The sequence below is a fragment of the Leptodactylus fuscus genome, chromosome 6 (assembly GCF_031893055.1).
Source record: "Leptodactylus fuscus isolate aLepFus1 chromosome 6, aLepFus1.hap2, whole genome shotgun sequence".
Classification (NCBI taxonomy): Eukaryota; Metazoa; Chordata; class Amphibia; order Anura; family Leptodactylidae; genus Leptodactylus; species Leptodactylus fuscus.
In genome coordinates, this window is record NC_134270.1 from 156,887,718 (window position 1) to 156,910,382 (window position 22,665).

Here is a 22,665-nt window from a genome sequence, read left to right on the forward strand (position 1 = left end):
CTAAGTAGCCACCTTTTGCTTTGATTCCTGCTTTGCACACTCTTGGTATTCTCTTGATGAGCTTCAAGAGGTAGTCACCTGAAATGGTCTTCCAACAGTCTGGAAGGAGTTCCCAGAGATGCTTAGCACTTGTTGGCCCTTTTGCCTTCACTCTGCGGTTCAGCTCACCCCAAACCATCTCGATTGGGTTCAGGTCTGGTGACTGTGGAGGCCAGGTCATCTGGCGTAGCACCCCATCACTCTCCTTCTTGGTCTGATAGCCCTTACACAGCCTGGAGGTGTTTGGGGTCATTGTCCTGTTGAAAAATAAATGATGGTCCAACTAAACGCAAACCGGATGGAATAGCATGCCGCTGCAAGATGCTGTGGTAGCCATGCTGGTTCAGTATGCCTTCAATTTTGAATAAATCCCCAACAGTGTCACCAGCTTGGCCCCCCACACACACACCATCACACCTCCTCCTCCATGCTTCACGGTGGGAACCAGGCATGTAGAATCCATCCGTTCACCTTTTCTGCATCGCACAAAGACACGGTGGTTGGAACCAAAGATCTCAGATTTGGACTCATCAGACCAAAGCACAGATTTCCACTGGTCTAATGTCCATTCCTTGTGTTCTTTAGCCCAAACAAGTCTCTTCTGCTTGTTGTCTGTCCTTAGCAGTGGTTTTCTAGAAGCTATTTTACCATGAAGGCCTGCTGCACAAAGTCTTCTCTTAGCAGTTGTTGTAGAGATGTGTCTGCTGCTAGAACTCTGTGTGGCATTCACCTGGTCTCTAATCTGAGCTGCTATTAACCTGCGATTTCTGAGGCTGATGACTTGGATGAACTTATCCTCCGCAGCAGAGGTGACTCTTGGTCTTCCTTTCCTGAGGCGGTCCTCATGTCAGCCAGTTTCTTTGTAGCGCTTGATGGTTTTTGCAACAGCACTTGGGGACACTTTCAAAGTCTTCCCAATTTTTCAGACTGACTGACCTTCATTTCTTAAAGTAATGATGGCCACTCGTTTTTCTTTACTTAGCTGCTTTTTTCTTGCCATAATACAAATTCTAACAGTCTATTCAGTAGGACTCTCAGCTGTGTATCCACCTGACTTCTGCACAACACAACTGATGGTCCCACCCCATTTATAAGGCAAGAAATCCCACTTATTAAACCTGACTGGTCACACCTGTGAAGTGAAAACCATTTCCGGTGACTACCTCCTGAAGCTCATCAAGAAGATGCCAAGAGTGTACAAAGCAGGAATCAAAGCAAAAGGTGGCTACTTTGAAGAACCGAGAATATAAAACAGATTTTCAGTTGTGTCACACTTTTTGTTAAGTCTATAATTCCACATGTGTTACTTCATAGTTTTGATGCCTTTAATGTGAATCTACAATTGTCATAGTCATGAAACTACAGAAAACTCTTTGAATGAGAAGGTGTGTCCAAACTTTTGGTCTGTACTGTATATAGTATACATCACCGTACACTTCTCACCATAAAATACTATCATCGCTGAGGCCTTCCTGTATACAGATATGTAGTATATACAACCCCGTACACTTCTCACCATGACCTATTATCATTTCTGCAGTATTATGAGGCCTTCTTATATACAGATATGTAGTATACATCACCATACAATTTCTGCCATGACCTACTATCATTGCTGCAGTATTATGAGTCCTTCCTATACACACATATGTATAGTACCATCCCTGTACACTTTCCACCATGACCTACTATCATTGCTGAGTCCTTCCTATATACACATATGTAGTATATACAACCCTATACACTTTCCACTAAGATCTATTATCATCACTGCAGTATTATGAGGCCTTCCTATATACAGATATGTAGTATACATCACCATACAATTTCTGCCATGACCTTCTATCATCACTACAGTATACGGCACCTGCCAGGCGTATACAACTGATAGTGGGAGGTCTGGCTGGGAGCGCAGCTTTTCTCGTTCCGTAACTGGATGACACTGGTAGCCCCTCCATTTAGCGTTGTACAGATCCCAGAGCAATGACATTGCCCTCTCTTCTGCTGTTACTTTAAGGATGTGTTTGCACAGTATGCACATATTCTGAGGTGAGACCCACATCTATGAGATAGTTACGGCATACCATACCCCGTGGACGTGCCATAAATGTCCCGGATGGGATTACGCCTTTAAAATGCCCACACCTCAAAGCCCTTCTCAATGGAAGCCAAGGAGAAATGTAGTTCAGTCTCATAATAAATCATCCACAAACAGGGCCATTTTGACTTGTCTATTAGTCATGTGACTATCCCAGATATGGAGATTACTGTAAGTCACATAACTCAGGTATTATCACATGCAGGGTATTATGTCTGTAATATTACTCTGCCGTCTATATAAGGGCTAATGATCTACACTGGGCTTTGGATATTTCAAGATAATCTGTAGAAGAGATGTGCTGCTGAAATTTGGATCCTCAGCAAGGTTACCCTGTGGGATGGTTCCTCTGAAATTCAACTGAGACAATTCTCTTTTCGCTACGGAATCCATATTAATAGAAGCTGAGCTGTGTGATATATAGGGTTATATGATAGGAGAGAAGCTGAGCTGTGTGATATATAGGGTTATATGATAGGAGAGAAGCTGAGCTCTGTGATATATAGGGTTATATGATAGGAGAGAAGCTGAGCTCTGTGATATATAGGGTTATATGATAGGAGAGAAGCTGAGCTCTGTGATATATAGGGTTATATGATAGGAGAGAAGCTGAGCTCTGTGATATATAGGGTTATATGATAGGAGAGAAGCTGAGCTCTGTGATATATAGGGTTATATGATAGGAGAGAAGCTGAGCTCTGTGATATATAGGGTTATATGATAGAGGGAGAGAAGCTGAGCTCTGTGATATATAGGGTTATATGATAGGAGAGAAGCTGAGCTCTGTGATATATAGGGTTATATGATAGAGGACAGAAGCTGAGCTGTGATATATAGGGTTATATGATAGAGGAGAGAAGCTGAGCTGTGATATATAGGGTTATATGATAGAGGAGAGAAGCTGAGCTCTGTGATATATAGGGTTATATGATAGGAGAGAAGCTGAGCTCTGTGATATATAGGGTTATATGATAGAGGGAGAGAAGCTGAGTTCTGTGATATATAGGGTTATATGATAGAGGGAGAGAAGCTGAGCTCTGTGATATATAGGGTTATATGATAGAGGGAGAGAAGCTGAGCTCTGTGATATATAGGGTTATATGATAGGAGAGAAGCTGAGCTCTGTGATATATAGGGTTATATGATAGGAGAGAAGCTGAGTTCTGTGATATATAGGGTTATATGATAGAGGGAGAGAAGCTGAGCTCTGTGATATATAGGGTTATATGATAGAGGGAGAGAAGCTGAGCTCTGTGATATATAGGGTTATACGATAGAGGAGAGAAGCTGAGCGCTGTGATATATAGGATTATATGATAGAGGAGAGAAGCTGAGCTCTGTGATATATAGGGTTATATGATAGAGGAGAGAAGCTGAGCTCTGTGATATATAGGGTTATATGATAGAGGAGAGAAGCTGAGCTCTGTGATATATAGGATTATATGATAGAGGGAGAGAAGCTGAGCTCTGTGATATATAGGATTATATGATAGAGGAGAGAAGCTGAGCTCTGTGATATATAGGGTTATATGATAGAGGAGAGAAGCTGAGCACGGTGATATATAAGGTTATATGATAGAGGGAGAGAAGCTGAGCTCTGTGATATATAGGGTTATATGATAGAGGGAGAGAAGCTGAGCTCTGTGATATATAGGATTATATGATAGAGGAGAGAAGCTGAGCTCTGTGATATATAGGGTTATATGATAGAGGAGAGAAGCTGAGCTCTGTGATGTATAGGATTATATGATAGAGGAGAGAAGCTGAGCTCTGTGATATATAGGATTATATGATAGTGGAGAGAAGCTGAGCTCTGTGATATATAGGGTTATATGATAGAGGAGAGAAGCTGAGCTCTGTGATATATAGGATTATATGATAGAGGAGAGAAGCTGAGCTCTGTGATATATAGGGTTATATGATAGAGGGAGAGAAGCTGAGCTCTGTGATATATAGGGTTATATGATAGAGGAGAGAAGCTGAGCTCTGTGATATATAGGATTATATGATAGAGGAGAAAAGCTGAGCTCTGTGATATATAGGGTTATATGATAGAGGAGAGAAGCTGAGCTCTGTGATATATAGGGTTATATGATAGAGGAGAGAAGCTGAGCACTGTGATATATAAGGTTATATGATAGAGGGAGAGAAGCTGAGCTCTGTGATATATAGGGTTATATGATAGAGGGAGAGAAGCTGAGCTCTGTGATATATAGGATTATATGATAAAGGAGAGAAGCTGAGCTCTGTGATATATAGGGTTGTATGATAGAGGGAGAGAAGCTGAGCTCTGTGATATATAGGATTATATGATAGAGGAGAGAAGCTGAGCTCTGTGATATATAGGGTTGTATGATAGAGGGAGAGAAGCTGAGCTCTGTGATATATAGGGTTATATGATAGAGGAGAGAAGCTGAGCTCTGTGATGTATAGGATTATATGATAGAGGAGAGAAGCTGAGCTCTGTGATATATAGGATTATATGATAGCGGAGAGAAGCTGAGCTCTGTGATATATAGGTTATATGATAGAGGGAGAGTAGCTGAGCTCTGTGATATATAGGGTTATATGATAGAGGAGAGAAGCTGAGCTCTGTGATGTATAGGATTATATGATAGAGGAGAGAAGCTGAGCTCTGTGATATATAGGATTATATGATAGAGGAGAGAAGCTGAGCTCTGTGATATATAGGGTTATATGATAGAGGGAGAGAAGCTGAGCTCTGTGATATATAGGGTATATGATAGAGGAGAGAAGCTGAGCTCTGTGATATATAGGGTTATATGATAGAGGAGAGAAGCTGAGCTCTGTGATATATAGGGTTATATGATAGAGGAGAGAAGCTGAGCTCTGTGATATATAGGGTTATATGATAGAGGAGAGAAGCTGAGGGGGAAGGGTGCTTAGATTAGATTAGGGATTAGTTTTTATCCTGAACAACCCCTTTAAGGCTTGTTGGTACGTAAAGAAGATAAAGTATCAGGCGTCAAACACTAGGAAGAGCCTCGCAGTTACACATGACACATCAGCTAGGCATTTAAACTGTTAATAAAATTTACTAAAAAGGTTTATTAAATGTAATTATATTAAGTATATTACAATGCACAAAAATATATGTACAGAAGCATGGAGCTATCCAATTTTTAATGATGACCTCTCCTCAGGACCCCCGCTGATCAGCTGTTTGAAGGGGCTGCAATGCTTTAGTCAGCGGTAGGACTCATGTGCCAGCTACAGTCTAATCCCTTAGTGAATGGGATGAAACTGTAATTACATGACATGGCCACTATGGGGGCTAGACCCCCAAACCTTTTATGGATGACCTCTCCTGAGGATAAGTCATAAAGAACTGGACAACGCCTTTAACAACAACTCTCTGTGATACTGATACATTACAATGGACCTAGCAACATCTTGGGAAATCATAGGGCAAGCTTGTTTCTTTGGGTACCCAGCTACACAATAATATTACAGACATAGTGTAGGGCTGTAGCATGGAGTGTGATGGCAGACAGGAGATCTTCAGCTGTAGTGTACGCCATCGGTATCAGCGCTGGGTGTTGCAGTCTTCCCAGAGGAGATTCGCTCCTTCTCCCCCTCCGCTAAAGCTTTGAAGTGCTGGTAAGAGAACAAACTGCAGTCAGGATCCCAATACTTATTACATCACAGCAGTAAGCATGCACGCTAGAACAATGTAAGAGATATATATGTAGCACACCGACTCACCAGACCATAACATACTGCTGAATAGATCTGCTTGTTACAGAGATCTTAATATTACCCCCATATTTCTCCACGCAGAACAGCAATATAAGGCTGGGGCTACACAAGGAGACTTAGACGACCCCCATTGTTGTGGTGCTGTATTTCTACTTGTAGAAAGAACCAGCAACCTCTGTGTCACAATACAACTCATTAGTGATGAAACTGCAGGGCAAAAAGCCGATCTTGGTCATCCAATGGGAGTCGTGCTCAAAGTCACCATAGCCCACATCTGATGACTTTTGACCTTCTAGATCAAACATGAACCCAACCACCCGGACATGTCAATGGTGGCGCCATGTACTTACCTGAGAGTTCTTAAACTCTGAATAGAGAGAGAAGAGGACGTGTAGTGACTGTATGCGGCTCTTGTATACAGGAATGTCCAGCAGAGCTGAAAGAGATAGTGATGGGATATAAGACAGGATACAGGTACAGGATTGACAAAACCCCCTGTACGACAAAAATAGAGGCAGGAAGAATGTCTGACTTTCACTCCCCCTTCCATAACCCCCTTTTCCACATCAAATAACTGTTGATTTATCCTTAGGAAAGGCTCATCAGATAAAAGTGTTACCCGGTTCGGCCTGATCTCTGTAGGTATTATGAGGCCTCCATGCTCCAGCGAGTACTGGATTGGTGCCGTCATTCCTCCCTCAAACAGTGGGTCTCCCTGGAACCTACCTTCTATAGCACGCCACTGCACCTACTCCCCTGGCTGGACTCCCCTTGCCCTCTTGTCCTGCGGTCTTACCCCACCATTGCTCGCACTATTCGGGTTTGTAAAGTGCTCTTCCCTAAGGAACAGCTCACCCCCCTTCCCTTCTCCTCTTTTTCCTATCCTAGGAAATCCGGCCTTCCCGGATAGTCTTTCCCTGGGTCCATTTAGGCAGTGGAGCTCTGCGGGTCGTGAGAGAGCTGTCCACTTTCGTTCCGCGGGTTCCTGGCTGTCTCATCGACACCTCCTCTCGGATCCAGATCTCCCTTCACTGGGTCCATGGCGGGTCCTCCAACTTACCCATTTCCTTTCCTCACTGCCGAATCCTTTGGTTTTTGACAGATCCCTCACGAAATTTGAGGTGTCTTGCTCGGGGACGGGTCCGATCAGGCACTCCCTCTCCGATTTGTACTCGCTCCTGATCTCCCCTTCCCCGGACTATAAACCTCCCTTTCTTGCTAAGTGGGAGGCGGACTTGCATCTGACTCTTTCTGCTGCTCAATGTGCAAGGATCCTTGAGTTCACCCACAAGTGCTCGGTGGCCAGCAAATATCAAGAGGCGGGATACAAACTCCTGACCCGTTGGTATCTCGTGCCCTCTACGCTGCATAAGCTGTTCCCTTCCTCCTCCCCTACATGCTGGCGCTGTGGCTCGGAGGAAGGGACCCTTTTGCATGTGTTTTGGGACTGTGCGGCACTCAAGGACTTTTGGACTGGAGTACACAGGGTCCTTTGCCAGGTGTTCCACTCCTCTCTGCCCTTCACCCCAGCCTTTTTCTTACTTCATTTATTGGATCTTCCCTTACGCTACTACCGCAAGTCCTCCCTGCGCCATATGCTAAATGCGGCCAGGGCCTGTGTTCCGGCCCTGTGGAAATCTTCCAACCCCCCTTCCCTCCATCACTGGGTCCATAAAGTGGAGGACATTCGGACCATGGAGGAGCTCACAGCTTCCCTCCGGGACGCGCATGAGGCTTTCATGGATGCTTGGATGCCATGGTTTCTTTTCCAGGGCACTCAGTCTTACAAAACCCTGGTTGGCTGAGTCCCCACTTGGAGGCTGCCTTGTTGCGGGGTTTTTTTTTCTGTTTTTTTGTTTTTCTCTTCTTCAGAGTCTTGGTATCCCTTCTCCCCCCCCCCCCCATGGTGAGTTTTTTCTCCTTTTTTCTTTTTCTGTTTTCTTCTCTTCTTTCTCTTTTCTGTTCCCTCTTTTCTTCTCTGTCCAACTTACGATGTGATTGTATTTGCATTGTTTGTTTTGTTTACTAGTATTTGTTTTTTGTTGTTTTTTCTCGGGCTGGCTGGGCCGGTGTTTCCGGCCTTGCCCACCCCAGTGCTGTAATTGTTGTTGCTCTTACTTAAATAAAGAATTTATTAAAAAAAAAAAAAAAGGTTTCTATTGACAATCTATCAAGTATAACGGACAGGCCATTCATTTTATATCTATAGGGGACCAACATGGATGACCTGTACCAAGACAGTCAGGGTCTCAGTAATATTGCAAGCCGTGCCGCTCACTTGCCGTACAAATTGTAGCGCCGTTTCAAGCGAGTTACAATTTCTTTGGTATTTACCAAGTACAACACCATACATTTGTACAGTGGCTGTGCTTGGCATTGCAGCTCAGCTCACTCACTTGAATGGGACTGAGAAACGAGTAGGCCATGTGACTGATGAATGTGACATCTTTGTGACGTGGTGCTCAGGGCAACCATTGTAAACAGCTGATCTGCAAGGGCTTGGGTATCGGATCCCCACAGATCTTCAATTGATGACGTACACTAAGCACAGGCCATCAATTAAAAATTGTCGATGTCAATGAAGTCATTGGAGAGCCAATATGCTGCTATGGAAGTTGGAGGACTTACAATGGCTCCCATGGCAGCCATCTTGCTTTACCTGATAGACTTTGACAGATCCAGGGCTTATGAGGGTGTCCAACAACAATCTGCTCAAAGGCATGAAACACTACATTTCTGCCCGTGTTACTGCCTATACATGAATCTGTATACAAGAATATACACCATTCATCACCCCATGACCACAGGATAGGGCTGCTGAGGTCTCTATGAGACTTTCCATGTTATTCAGCAGATACCATACTTTTATGGTTTATTGTAAGATCACTATGATTGCAACTTACCCAGTATCATATCAATGTAAGTGGGGAGGTCACAGTCCAAATCTGCAGTGGGCAGACTGATCTGGTAAGACACAAGGAAGGTTTAGTGGCATTGCTCCTTCAATCTCACACATAGATTGTTCCATTATCAGAATCTCACCTTCCCGAGACGTTCCTCAAACTCCGGAGGCCATTCCTGCATCAGGGTTTCCACTTCAGGCATTGGTCTACAAAATGAAAAATAGAATATTAGCAATATAGTAAGCCTTGTGCATATTCTGGCCAACCAATGGATGGTATAAAGTTAGACTAAAGTTTCTAAGGGCCCAGGGGTGGATTATGGCGCGTAATCCACGTCATAATCTGCCGCCTCACAATGGTGGTATATGTAGGGCGGGCGTCCGCGGCAGAAACCTCCGGCGTTGGCCCATTCATTTGAGCCGACTCCGGAGGGGGGAGCGGCGACAGTCATGGCAGGCGGGTTTTGACCGCGTAACTCTCGGTAACAAAATCCGCCTGAACGCTCCCCGTGTGAACTAACCCTAAAGCTGCACCACATTTACCACCCAGCGTGAACCACTGTGATAAATCTGGAGCAACTTTAGACTCAAGTCTATGCTGTCTAACTATTAGATAGAAAATCTGCGCTTATGTGTTTCTGGTGATATTTACTGCCAGTCAATACCTGGTGTAGTGGACGCTGGCGGGAGGTTTGGAACGATGTAATTCGCTGATACTTTCGATCCAGGCGTCGATGGCTTTCTGATTCTTCTCTGCATTTTCTAAGCTTTTGACTTTTATTTGCTGCTGCTTGAGAAAGAACAAGTAACTAGTGCAAGAAATCCATAGAAGATATTCATATGAGAATCTGCAAGACAGTGTCTATAACATTTCCCAGGCTAAGAGAGAACTAATAGCTTTCCCGCCTTTTAGGATCTCCTAACCCACAGTATATTGACTTACTGCAACGCTGTGCTGCTTGGAATTCTCTGACAGCCAGAGCGCCATCACTGTGGGGTCCGACTGTTTTGTGGACGGTTCATCAAGAGTCAGGAGGCCGAGCTTATCTGGTTTATTGTCAGGTCGTGGAACCTACCGAGAGGTAAAAATGATGCAGAATAACATATATTCTTATTCAAAGAGTGCCATGAGCCATTAGTAGAAGTGTGTGCAATCCGTCTCTCAAACCCAGACGTTATTACGCCACAAGGTTCTTCCCATCGCCCATATTAGCTAACATGGAGCAAGTATCTCTGTCAGGCAACTGAAAAGGGAACCTAAAAATATGCAGCTCTATTTAATGGGCTTGTCATAGAGAAACAAATCTATCAGCAGGGGGTGGTATTAATGAAAAGTACCCAGCACTGACCTGACCATTCCCCTACAGCTATTATACCGCAGTGATGACACGCTACATGTCCTCGTGACGACTTCAGCCAATCGCTGGCCTCTGCAGTAACACTTGCATATACATCACATGACCACTGAGATCACTGACTCGTTGCAGCGATCATGTGGGTGTATGGTACATCATTACAGCAGTGCTATAGCAGTGAGGGATAGAACACACACACATAGATATGTAGTATAACATTTCAAGTTACTGATTGGCCTTAGCAAGAGAGCCGTCATGTCACAGGTAGTGATATTTCAGGCCCTTTGCTGAGGCCACTGATTGGCACCGAAGCACTGTGGAAAGGAGAGTATGGATTTATTTTTTTCACTGCCCCCTGCCCATTCTATACTTAAACAGGTTGTCCATTTTTGCCTGTTGGATTCATTTTTTAAACTCTTGGATAACCAATAACTCTGTACACTTTCTAAGACTCTCATGTTTAACAGGATTTATGTCTGCAGTGCTTGTATGGCTTTGGAGTATGGGAGGAAACCCACGTAAACATGTTGTCTAGGCAGGATTCGAACCCAGGACTCCAGCGCTGCATGGCTGCAGTGCTAACCACTGAGCCACCGTGCTGCCCAGTGCTTGGCTTTTTGATCTCTATACTCCAGTGTCCTCTTGGCGCATTCTGGTCCTTCTGCTCTGTCGTCTTCTCAAAGTGAAACTTTTCACTGGCTGTGATGTCACTGATCCCTTACACTAAAGTCGCTGGATTGGCCTCAGCAAGAGACCCGTGATGTCACAGGTAATGACATCTCAGGCCCTTTGCTGAGGCCACTGATTGGCACCGGAGCACCATGGAAAGGAGAGTATAGTTTTTTTGGGGGAGTTTCACTGCTCTTGCCCATTCTATGCCTAAACGGGGTTGTCCATTCTTGCCTGGGCAACCCTTTTAATCTTTAGCAAGTGGGGATAAATAGGAATGCATAAATTTATATATGTAGCTTGTCATTGCCATCAGCATGCCACAAAAGCTTCAGTGTCATGGCATACTGGCATTGTAGTTTTACTAGTCAGCTAGGCATGCTGGGTAATGTAGCAGCAACCAAACATTAAAGGGATATTCTGGTAACATGAAGTTACTTTGTGGACTGGTAGGGCTACGACCATTGCAACCATCGGTGTTAATGAGAACAGTTTTGCATCACAAATTTGAATGAAGTGGCCGACTGGAGGTAGCGGAGTTCTGAGTTTTCACTATCTCCAGCGGTCCCATTGAAATGAATGGAGTAGCATCTGCTGCTCTACCTGCTGCTCCATTCACACTGGGGTGTAAAACACCATTGTTCTTGTAATCAGTAGGAGTCCCAACCCACCGATCAGCAAGTTACAGTCTATCCTTTGGACTTGAAGTGAAAATCCTCTTAACAGTATATGTACATGATGTGCATTTTACTAGGTGTAATAAAGGTCATTAAAGTAAAATTTACCTTTAGAAACGCATCAATGTCGCCCACAGCAGGGATAAAGTCTGGGATGAAAGGTTTCAGCTTGTGGTCCAAGTCAATAGCATGAGGCGTGTATCTGAAACAATGCAGGACGTTACACTCACTCCAGTTGTAACATTATATTATATATACATACACTGAGTGGCAATTTTACCAACACTTTAATCAAAAGGGCTACCCCATTCTCAAGCATGAAGATCCCCTGATACCCTCCATGACCAGAAAACTGGCGCTGGTTTCTCTATACATTTTTTGGAACTCCAAGAACAGCCATGTCTGCTCATTTGGCTATTCCCATAGAAGTGAATAAAGAAATCTGCACATTCATGGTGGTGCAAGACAGACCCCCATGGTCAAGATTGGTGCGGGTCCCAGAGGCTCATATGCCATAAATGTGCTTATGAAATCATCAGTCTCACCTAGTAATATATTGGAACAATTCTTTAATTTCAGCTGTTACTGGAAGATGCTCAAAATCTGCAGGATCGTAACTGTAAGAAAGGAATGAGGACGTTAGTAAGAAAGTGTTACATCATTTACAAGCCTGACCTTCTCTCCAATATTGCAAAACCACAGCCCATTCCTCTAAACCTTCACCTACTAATACAACATACTGCCTGGAGCTCCTCTTTAGGTCAAAAGTATTTGTACGGCAAAACCAGGAGTGAGTCTAAACCAAAAACCATGCCCTATGCTACGTATAGTAACTTATTTAATACAGGGACACATGTGGCATCATTGCAGCGGTTTACCAGGAAAATGCCAGTGGCTAAATCTGGAGCATGACACTTAGGGGGCGTTCACACTACTATCGGTGTCTGACAGCCAGTGGCCGCTGCTAATATCCGTGCAAAATCTTGTGCAGACATTAGCAGCGGACACTAGCTGTGTCCGTGACATTTTGCATTGATTTAAATGGACATCGGGTGCATTCTTTTACTGTATGTGTCTGTCCTTAGGTGTCCGTTCCCAAAGATGTCTGACTTTTCAAGCGGACAGCAAAAACCTACACGGTATCCAGAGTCCTCCATTTTAAACTGCAGCTCTCCTCTGTACCTGCCACCACATCTTATGTCCTACCCCATTGCATCTCCTGTCCTGCCCTAGGGCGCTCCTTTGCTCCACCCTACCCTATAAAAAATTTCCTATTGATATACTTATCTCTTACCCGACATTTGATGCACCATTTTCTTCATTATCATCATCCTCTTCATCATCATCATCGTCATCATCGTCATCATCATCGTCGTCATCATCATCCTCCTCTTCTGAATCTTCTGTATTTTCATCATCACCTAATTTCTGGTGAGGGGCAAGACGAGATTCCCTCTTTTTCTTGGATGTAAAATAAAAATAAATAAATAAGTAAATTCTGAAGAATATAATACACAGTAAAAAGTGAAAGGAAACCCGTCAGCGGAATTGGGGACATTAAAGGGGTTATCTAGCTGCAAATACATGCACAGCAGTGATAAATCCTCACTGTTCCCTTGTGCAGCCTTTTCTTGGCTTTATTTTACTTGAGACTCCTTGTATCATTGAATCCGGAAACTACATTTCCCATGATGTATCTCCCTGCTCTCCTCTCCAATATCACAGGTAATAAATCACTCCCTCATCCCTCCCCACATTTATAATATTAGTAGGATATCCTCCCCATTACCGTGGTACTTTCCTCATCTTCACTGCTGACATTTGGGTCTGTCATGACTTTTGCTTTATCTGATGTTCGCTTGGAAGGAACTGATTGAGCAAAAAAAAAAAAGAAATATGAATTCTTCCAGAAATCCTGAATTATTGATATTTCTTGCTTATGTTATGCCAACATATCCAGTAGCCCTTAGACATCGCCATCCCTCACTGTCCCCTAGCACTATGTCTATATGAAGTTGCACCATTGTCCGATTTCAGCTCCAGCCGTGAGGTCCAGGAAGCCCCAGAACATCTCTTTTGTAGTGAAAGCTTCACATAGTGAGCCGCAGCCAAAAAATGTTGCGGAATAGACGGTGGCAGAAACGTATTGTGTTCTCCTCTGTGCACTTTCTGCCTCTATTATACCTATATGGAAAATGCTGACATGCTGCGATTTGCGAACGCGTATTTTTTTGACATCGTGTCATGTCCTCTGCAGATTTTCTTCTACAATGTGTGGATGAGATTAGCCAGAATCTGCAGTTATTTGCCGCAATGCTTCGGCTGCAGCCACACCGCCGCATTTTCGCAATGTAGGGACCCAGCCTTAAGGGATTTTCTGGAACTTAAAGGGATTCTACCATTAAAATCACATTTTTCTCACTAACACGTAGGAATAGCCTTAGGAAATGCTATCCTTCTACTTCCTTTAGATGTCTTCTCCGCGCCACCGCTCGGTATAAAGCCCGGTTTTCATCTGTATGCAAGTGAGTTCTCTTGGGCGTCCCCAATGTTGCGAGAGAACTCTCCAGCGCTGCCTCCATCTTCTTCAGGAACGCTCTCTCCCTGCGTCTTCTTCCGGAGCTGGGTTCAAACTTCTAGGCCTCGGGCAAAGGTGACTGTGCATGTAAGTGGCCATTTTCTTGTGACCAGCGGGCATGTGCTGTCGACTTTGCCCGAGGACTAGAAGATTGAAACCCAGCTCCAGAAGAAGATGCGCAGAGAGGCCATTCCAGAAGAAGATGGAGGCATCACTTTGAGTGCTGGGAACCGGCCCCAGTGCTGCGATAGAACTCAATTGCATACAGACGAAAACTGGGATTATTACCGAACGGCGGCGCGGAGAAGACAGCTAAAGGTAGGAGAAGAATAGCCTTTCTTAAGGCTATTCCTATGTGTTAGTGAGAAAAAAATGTGATTTTAATGATAGGATCCCTTTAAATACAGATTTCCTATTCAAGTGCAAGCAGTTGAGTTGCAATACCAAGCACAGCCACTATATACATTACAGCACTGTGCTTGATAAGCAGTGAAACAGCTGATCTGTAGGAGCGCTGAGTGCTGGTCCCCCAACGATCTGATATTGATAACCAATCTTAAAGATAAATCATCAATATAATCTCCTGGAAGACTCCCCTAAATTCCCAAGGCCTTTGCCATTCTTCTGACCTGGTTTTCTTGGTGTCGGAGAGTGGATGCTGGCGACCTCTTCTGAGTCGTTTATCTCCAGGCTTTCGTCGTACGGCTGGTTCTGCACTAATCTTGTCTGGAGGAGGCAAAATGAAAAGACCACATGTAATACATTACACTTTATTGCATATCACAATAACTCGGCCTCCATACACATGCTGCTGCTTTACCAAGAGCTGTTTTATGTAAATTTATTCAGATTTATCTATAATGTATTTAATCATTCACAGCACCAATGTATACGTTTTTATACCTAAAATAACAAAAGATCACAGTTCCCAACTGTGTTTATAACTAGTGATTTCCCCGGTTCTGTTATAGAACGGCAATATTAGTAACAAATAAATAGTGAGACTCTCAGCTCTCATAGGACACCGGAACAACTAGGTCGTATAACCCAGAGATACAGGTATTCAGCGTGTCCAACCTACCCCCTCCCCACTGTGGTATATCCTGGAAGCACACGGTGTATACTGGGCAGCTCTCATAGTAAAGCGGAGTTGGAGCTATGCTAGGGATTACTTTAGAGCTTCTTTTCTGCTAATATTGAGAACAATAGGTTAATAAAGTACATTACAAAAATGTTCAGCAAACCCAACACAACAACAAAAAGAAAAAAAATGAAGTCCTGGAAACCGTCTTTAACTTTAGGAAATAGATATTCTATAAGAGGCATCCTATAAATAAAACGACACTGGATAGCATATGTATTGAAAAATTAGAACCTATGACATATGTCAGTGTGAACAGACCCATAGACTAATTTCACATTGCCTTTGTAGTGTGACAGTGTATACAATGGCGTACTATTGTTTTTTGCTGTATGGAATACAAAGGCATCCCGCAAACAAGTAACTGCAATGTATGCCATGATATGACTGTACAGCAGGGAAACGCATCCAATTTTTGTGAAAATACAAACCCCATTGGCAACACTGTGGCTCAGTAGTTAGCACTGTAACCTTCCAGTGCTGAAGTCCAGGGTTCAAATCCTGCCAGGAACAACATCTGCAAGGAGTTTGTATGTTCTCCTCATGTTTGTGTGGATTTCCTCCCATTTTACAAAGACATATCTAAGCCCATATATTGGCTGGATCTCCTAGTGTGAGCTCAACCAGAGACCTGCATCAGAGTCCAGGATGGAAAATCAAGTGGATGTGGGGCCCAGATTTTCTGGTCCGGATCCCTCTGTGTGTATGGGGACTAAGAGCATCTGTTAACATAAGGCGGCATTCACACAGAGTAAAGTGGCGCTGATTCGGCCATGATAACTCGCGGTAGAATCAGCGCTGATATAAAGACTCCCATTGACTTCAATGGGTTCTATTTAACGCACGGAACACATTGAAATCTGCTTAAAAAAGTGGTTATCCCAGGACCCCATAGATTTTTAATGGGGTCTGTGACTAGGAACGAGCCTGCCATGGTGCTTGGTTGATCACTAGCGAATCCATCATCTGTAATCCAAGATAATCCAGTGTCACCAGGGCTGGAGAATTAATATGGCGGCTCCTTGTCCCTCCAATATAATGTAATTGGCACACCACCATGATGTCGTGTCAGTTCTACATTACTCGGCGCCGCTCCTTGGTGTGGCCCATCACTCCGGCACATAAAGGGGCACCCCTCCATCTATAATGTCCATATAGCTAAGTAGGAGCCACAGGAACCAATCACAGCGCAGCTTCCAAGTGTAACAGGGCTTTACAAGAATGAAAGCTGCGCTGTGATTGGTTGCAATGGGCAACGAAGACTGTGGCTATAAATAAGAGCCGAGCACATAGCAGCCAATGGTCGGGGCTTAGACACAGAACAGCAGCAGCTCCTGGAGGCTCCGGGGCCTCATCTCTAGTTACCTCCCTGCCCCTCCTGGTTATACCCCTGGTCATGATCAGCAGTTACCTGCAGCCCCTGTGAATCTGCCTCCTCCATACCCGGCTCATACACACGAGCCGTCTCCTGCAGGTAAACCACACTATCACTATGGAGACGGCGACAGCTTCCGGCCACTGAGGTCACTTCCGCCCAGAATTGTCAGGCTCTGCCAGATGGAAACTGCGATGTAACAGCGCCACCTGCTGGTGATAGGAGCAGATTGCACTGAATACAGATACGCAAAAACGCAGCGTTAGTCTATGATTACTCAGTGTCTGTTGCTCTGACATTGGCGAGGGTTCATATTTGCGCTTTAGGTCCACCAAGGCTGAGATCACACATTGCGAAAAGGTGCGGTTTTTGGTGCAGATTTTGCAGCAGTTTTTTGAGTGGCTTCGAGAGTAATGAGAATTATAATTGAAGTTTTTCTACCGCTGAATCATCTCCGGGCACTGCAGCAAAGAACTGCAGCAAAATCTGCAACAAAAAAGCAGTTTTCCCCCCCAAAGTGTGGCTGAGACTCAAAGCGTGTTCACACAGAGATATTTTTTAGACAGATTTCTGCACCAAAATCTACAGCAAATCTAAAAAAACCTCCTTGCTTAAAAAAATTAAAATACATCAGTGTGAATATAGCTGTACAGTCCCATTGAGTTCAGGATTTATTTTTATTTAAAGAAGCGACTTGTCCTCTCTTGACACCCAAAAAACAGCACTGAACCCGCATCAGGAGACAAAACCTGTATATGTAGCTGCTGACCAGTATAATACCGTACAACCAGGGGTGAACCTGCCTTTTTCGCCGCCTGAGGCGGACGACAGAAAGTGCCCCCCCCCCCCCCCGGAGGAGGAGGCGGAGCATAGGGGGCATGGCGGAGCGGCGTTAGCAGGCAGAGAGCAGGTACGGAAAGGACCTGCTCCAGCGGCCTCCCCAATCCACCGCTCGGTGCTAAGCCAGTCCAGGACAGCTTGTCCTGGACTGGCTTAGGTAAGCAAAAATGCCGCCCTCCCTGGGGCCCTGGCATAGTGCCGCCTGAAGCGGTCGCTTCAGGTTGCCTCATGGGAGGTGCGGCGCTGCGTACAACACACAGTGTAATGCACCAGACGTCATCTCACCCGGGATTCTCAGGAGTCTCCTGGTCACCCCATGGATATTCTCTTACACCCGGCTCATTAGTAGTATCAATGACTAATATTAATGAGGAGCTTGTCAGGAGACTCTCCATTAATGTAAAGGGGTTATCCGGTTTCTATGATTCATGGCCTATCAATATTAGATCTGTAGGGGACCCCCGTAGACCACAGGGGCCGAGACTGCAACATCTGCAAGGAGTTTGTATGTTCTCCCCATATTTGGGTGGGTTTCCTCCGGTTACTCCGGTTTCCTCCCACACACCAAAGACATATAGATAGGGGATGTAGATTGTGAGCCCTGTATGGGACAGTGACTGACAATGTCTGTAAAGCGCTGCGGAATATGTTGGTGCTATACAAGTAAGCGAAATAAATGAAATATCCAGTTTCCAGTAATAATTTGCAAATACATCCCCAGCAGTGCTAAATCCTCCCTGTTCCCTTCTGCAGACTTTACTTGGCTTTATTTTACTTGCTGCTCCTTGTAACATTGTTATTTACATGTAATGAATCTGTGGACAAACTACATTTCCCATGATTCATCTGCATGCTCTTACATGACCGTGGTCTCTCTATCACATGACCATGGACTCTCCATCACATTGACCATGGACCATGACCATGGACTTTACATCACATGACTATGGACTCTCCATTACATGACCATGGACTGTATATCATATGACCATGGACTCATATATCACATGACCATGGACTCTCCATCACATGACCATGGACTGTATATCATATGACCATGGACTCTCCATCACATGACCATGGACTTTACATCACATGACTATGGACTCTCCATTACATGACCATAGACTAAATATCACATGACTATGGACTCATATATCACATGACCATGGACTCTCCATCACATGACTATGGACTGTATATCATATGACCATGGACTCTCCATCACATGACCATGGACTGATCTTTATCCACTGGTAGTAAGCAGAATGAATGACAGCAAGCAGAGATCTAGAAAACCGAGAGGAATAGATCCAGAAAGTATATTGGAGAATTATACAACTTTTTAGTATACAAACAATAACATTGGTGTCTCAATATTGATGTGAAAGTGACGGATCCCTTTAACAACCTTAGAGTGACGGATGAAGATGGAGCCCCCTCCTTTGTCTCTGCCTGTTCCCCTTTACAATAATGTAAAAAAGAAAGTGATGGAAATTTTCTTTCCTAATGTAAGAATGGATAGAGATGGTCGGTCATTAAAATGTCATTTATAAAGGATTATCTAGTTTTTAAAAACTATAGGCCAAATAACAGGAGGCATCGATACTAAACACTTCCTAATATATGTCTTGTTTAAATTCATTCCAGTTTATGTGATTTATTTTCAGGTCATAACCACAGCTGTGACGTTTAGTTTACAAGCTCTCTACCCCTCCCTGTGAGCAGTACAGCCAGCAAACAAAGCGTGTCAACAGCAGATGACCTCCTCACCCTTCGAAGCCACCCATGGGAGTGATTTATTGCCTGGTCAGATATTGAAGGAGAGCGATACTGCACAGACTGTAATAGTGAAACACAAGATACACAGAGAAGGGAGGGATACACAGAGAGTGAGAGCAGGCAGATGAATCCTGGGAAATGTGGTTTGTCCACAGAGTCACTGCATGGAAATAGCAATGATACAAAGAGCAGCAAGTAAAGGAAAGCCAAGCAAAAGGTGAACAGGGGAACAGCGAGGGTTAGCACTGCTGTGGATGTATGTGATATATGAGTCTTTTATGAGTTGTATGTTTCCATTCTATTCACAGGATGTTTGATTGGTGTATATTAGTTGTGTCCTATGCATTGATGGTAAGTACATTGCGGGGAAGGTAGCTCGGTAGCAGCAATGGAGCAGACCCAACCAGTCAGAGACAGGGACACAATATCTTGTGCAAACAGGTTAATTTGGAAAAAGAGCAAAGTAAATAAATCTTCACGTCAGGTACAAAATAAGCAATATTAAATACAGCCTTAACTTCAGCCAAAAAATTTAAAACAAAACCCTGCTCGTCCGAGCACTAACTAAACAGTGTAAAGCTAACTATACGTGTGGCTTACTACCAAACACACAAACTAACAAAACAGCGCAGTACGGTCCCACTAGCCTCTCAGTATAGGACAGACCCAGGCGCCTCCTCTCACTCCCAGGATCTGCCCTGAAGTGCAGGCTCAGCAGGCATGTATGGCCCAGTAAGGAGCCCAGGACCCACACCTGAGACTGAAACCTAGTCCAGACCCGCACTGGACCACACATAGGTCAGAAACCTGGGGGAGATATACCGTGACTCCAACACTCTGTCTGTCACCTTCTCACAACATGTATTCTTTATAATATTTGGGTTGTGACCTTCACCTCTCGTTTTTAAAGGATCTCCGTCTGTCCTATAGATTTATTGATTATGATGTCTGTATAATTTACACTGCGGTGTTTTATTGGTTCAGGTTACATATATACGAATGCATATCATTTTCAGCCAGTAACTTATTCTAACTCCAACTCTGACTCGGAATCCACAGCCCCTATTTTGATAATCTTTTCCTTTTTTAGGAAGGCTAAATGGGGGGGGGGGGAGCACAATTTGAGTATTTTTTTGTTACAGCATTCACTTTATGAGATACCACGTTGTTTTTTGACATGAATATTATACGTATAATATATTAGGTATCTGAGAGGTTAATTGGGAATGGAGATATCTCTGCACTGGTGGGGCCTGTGGGGCAGAGTCAAGGAACCTGCAGATCTCTAAGCTCTCCTGACAGATGCACTACGGCCGTGACCTTTACTACTGGCACTGAACTCTGTCTAGATTATATTGGATTTGGCCGTGTCACGTATGAGTCATACGTGTGATGTGTAAACTAGAGATGCCATCTTGTGTTACACTGCACGATATAAAGTATAACGGGACTAGAGCCCAGAACAATTCGCAGCGACTCCTGCGTAACTTCTCTAGACTGGAAGTCATGTTCCATCCGCACATTTTTGCAGCATTTCCCTTTCCTTCTCTGTCTGAGTCCAGACCACCAGGAGGACTTGCTCACATGTCTCTGCACACAAGCCCCCCACATAATGATGCCCCCTCTCATGGCATAACCTTCCCCACAGAATCCCTCCTTGACTATACATTGCTGACCAAGTGATATGTTTGCTATTAAAAGGTTATCTTTCTCTTTTCTGACAGTGGAAGGCTTGGTATCATAAATCTTTGTCTCCAGTGGCATAACTAGGAATGGCGGGGCCCCGTGGCGAAATTTTGACACCGACACCAAAGACCTCGACCAACTGACCCCTAATGTCCCGGGCCCTGTGGCAGCTGCCTCCGCTGCTTCCCCGGTAGTTACGCCCCTGTTTGTCTCCTGTTTCACCAGCGGGCAGGGGTGATAAATTTATGATGCCACGGCTTATGGGCCCCCTCAACTAACGCCCTTGACTCTTTACTTGCTCTTCAGAAAATATCCCCTAGGTAATCCTACATTACAGCGCATACGTTCTATAGATCTATACAGCATACCCCTGGCATCCATGGTGATATCACTGTAGCAGACAGGTCAACTCTCCCGGCTTTCCTGGGAGTCTCCTGGTTTTCAGACTCCCTCGCCCAGTGACTAGTCACTCTCACCGGGCTTATTAACCCTTTTATGGCATCTGCCATAATAGTACGGCGGATGTTGGATATTCATATACAGCAGCCGTTTAGGAACTGAGCTGGTTGGCACTGATCGCGGGCATTATTCCACCCTTGGTCAAAGCTGAACAAGTTGCCATTTTGGGTTGGATTACCAACAAACGGAATGAAATCCAGTGCCGGCGATCCATTGCCATGACAGGCGGGAGCCTATACAGCCGCTAATAGAGATGCCATCTTTTTGCAATGCAATAGAATTGCAATGCTTTGTACTAGTGATCAGAATCGTATTGACCCATAGAATACAAGCGATGTGTCATTTTGGCTGCACAGTGAACGCCGTAAAACAAAGTCCTTTATTAAAATTTTTTTAAAAAAGTCACAGAAATGCAGTTTTTCTCCAATTCCACCCCATTCTAGATTTTTTTCCAGCTTCCAGTACATTGTATGGAATATTAAATGGTACCATTAGGAAGAACAATTTGTCCCGCAAAAATTAAGTCCTTATAAGGCTGGGTTCAGATGGGGTTGTTTGGTCAGGTTTTTTATTTATTTTTTTTCCTATTAGTAGGTCTTTGTTGTATGGGAGGAAATCCACCCAAACACGGGGAGAACATACAAACTCCTTGCAGATGTTGTTCCTGGCAGGATTTGAACCCAGGACTCCAGCGCTGCAAGGCTGCAGTGCTAACTACTGAGCCACCATGTTTCTTTTTGGTAAGGTTTTTGACGCGGAATCCACATCAAAATCCTGACCAAAAAAACGCCTCCCATTGAAATCAATGGGAGGCAAGCTGCCCTTTCTTCCGCCTCACGACACCTCCCTCCCAAATAGGTCCATTCATTTGGGCCTAATCTGGAGCGTAACGCCGCAACTGGATGCCAGTGCACTGCACCGACATCCAGGCACGGCTAGCCGTTTTTTTGTCCAGATTCTGAGGCAGCCTCCACATCAAAATCCTGACCAAAAAACCCCGTCTGAACCCGGCCTAAGACTCTGTGAATGGAAAAATAAAAAAAAGTTATGGGGTTTGACATTTGGGGAGTCAAAAACAAAAAACGCCTGTGGTGGGAAGGGGTTAATATTCACTGCACAGTGACTATTCATGAGGTGGTTGCCTGGAGATTTCTCAAGCAACTTAAGGGTCTGTTCACACAGAGTTTTTTTGCCTGAAAAAATACCTCCCACTCATTTCAATGGGAGTCACTAGCAGTTTTTAGAAAAAAGCGACATGACCTATCTTCAGGCGGATTCTACCTGGAAAAACTCATTGAAATCAATGGGAGGCGGAAAAAACGTGACTTTTTTTTGGCACGTTTT

General features: G+C 44.2%; 1 protein-coding gene across 2 annotated transcripts; it reads right to left on the bottom strand.

The window, feature by feature from the left end:
* Positions 1–5,254: 5,254 nt before the first annotated feature.
* IFT46 (intraflagellar transport 46) lies at positions 5,255–16,672 on the bottom strand. 2 transcript variants are annotated; one of them, XM_075278816.1, is made up of 12 exons: positions 16,591–16,672; positions 14,668–14,764; positions 13,250–13,329; positions 12,755–12,921; positions 12,006–12,077; positions 11,569–11,662; positions 9,703–9,831; positions 9,425–9,546; positions 8,900–8,966; positions 8,761–8,821; positions 6,208–6,293; positions 5,255–5,755 (listed from the first exon to the last, which is right to left on the bottom strand). In XM_075278816.1, exons 1-12 carry the CDS (start codon positions 16,618–16,620, stop codon positions 5,660–5,662), a joined length of 1,101 nt encoding a protein of 366 aa, XP_075134917.1. In that variant the 5' UTR covers positions 16,621–16,672; the 3' UTR covers positions 5,255–5,659. The 2 variants fall into 2 exon arrangements, with proteins under 2 accessions (XP_075134917.1, XP_075134916.1); XM_075278815.1 differs by having other exon boundaries at positions 9,425–9,549.
* Between the last annotated feature and the right edge of the window lie 5,993 nt (positions 16,673–22,665).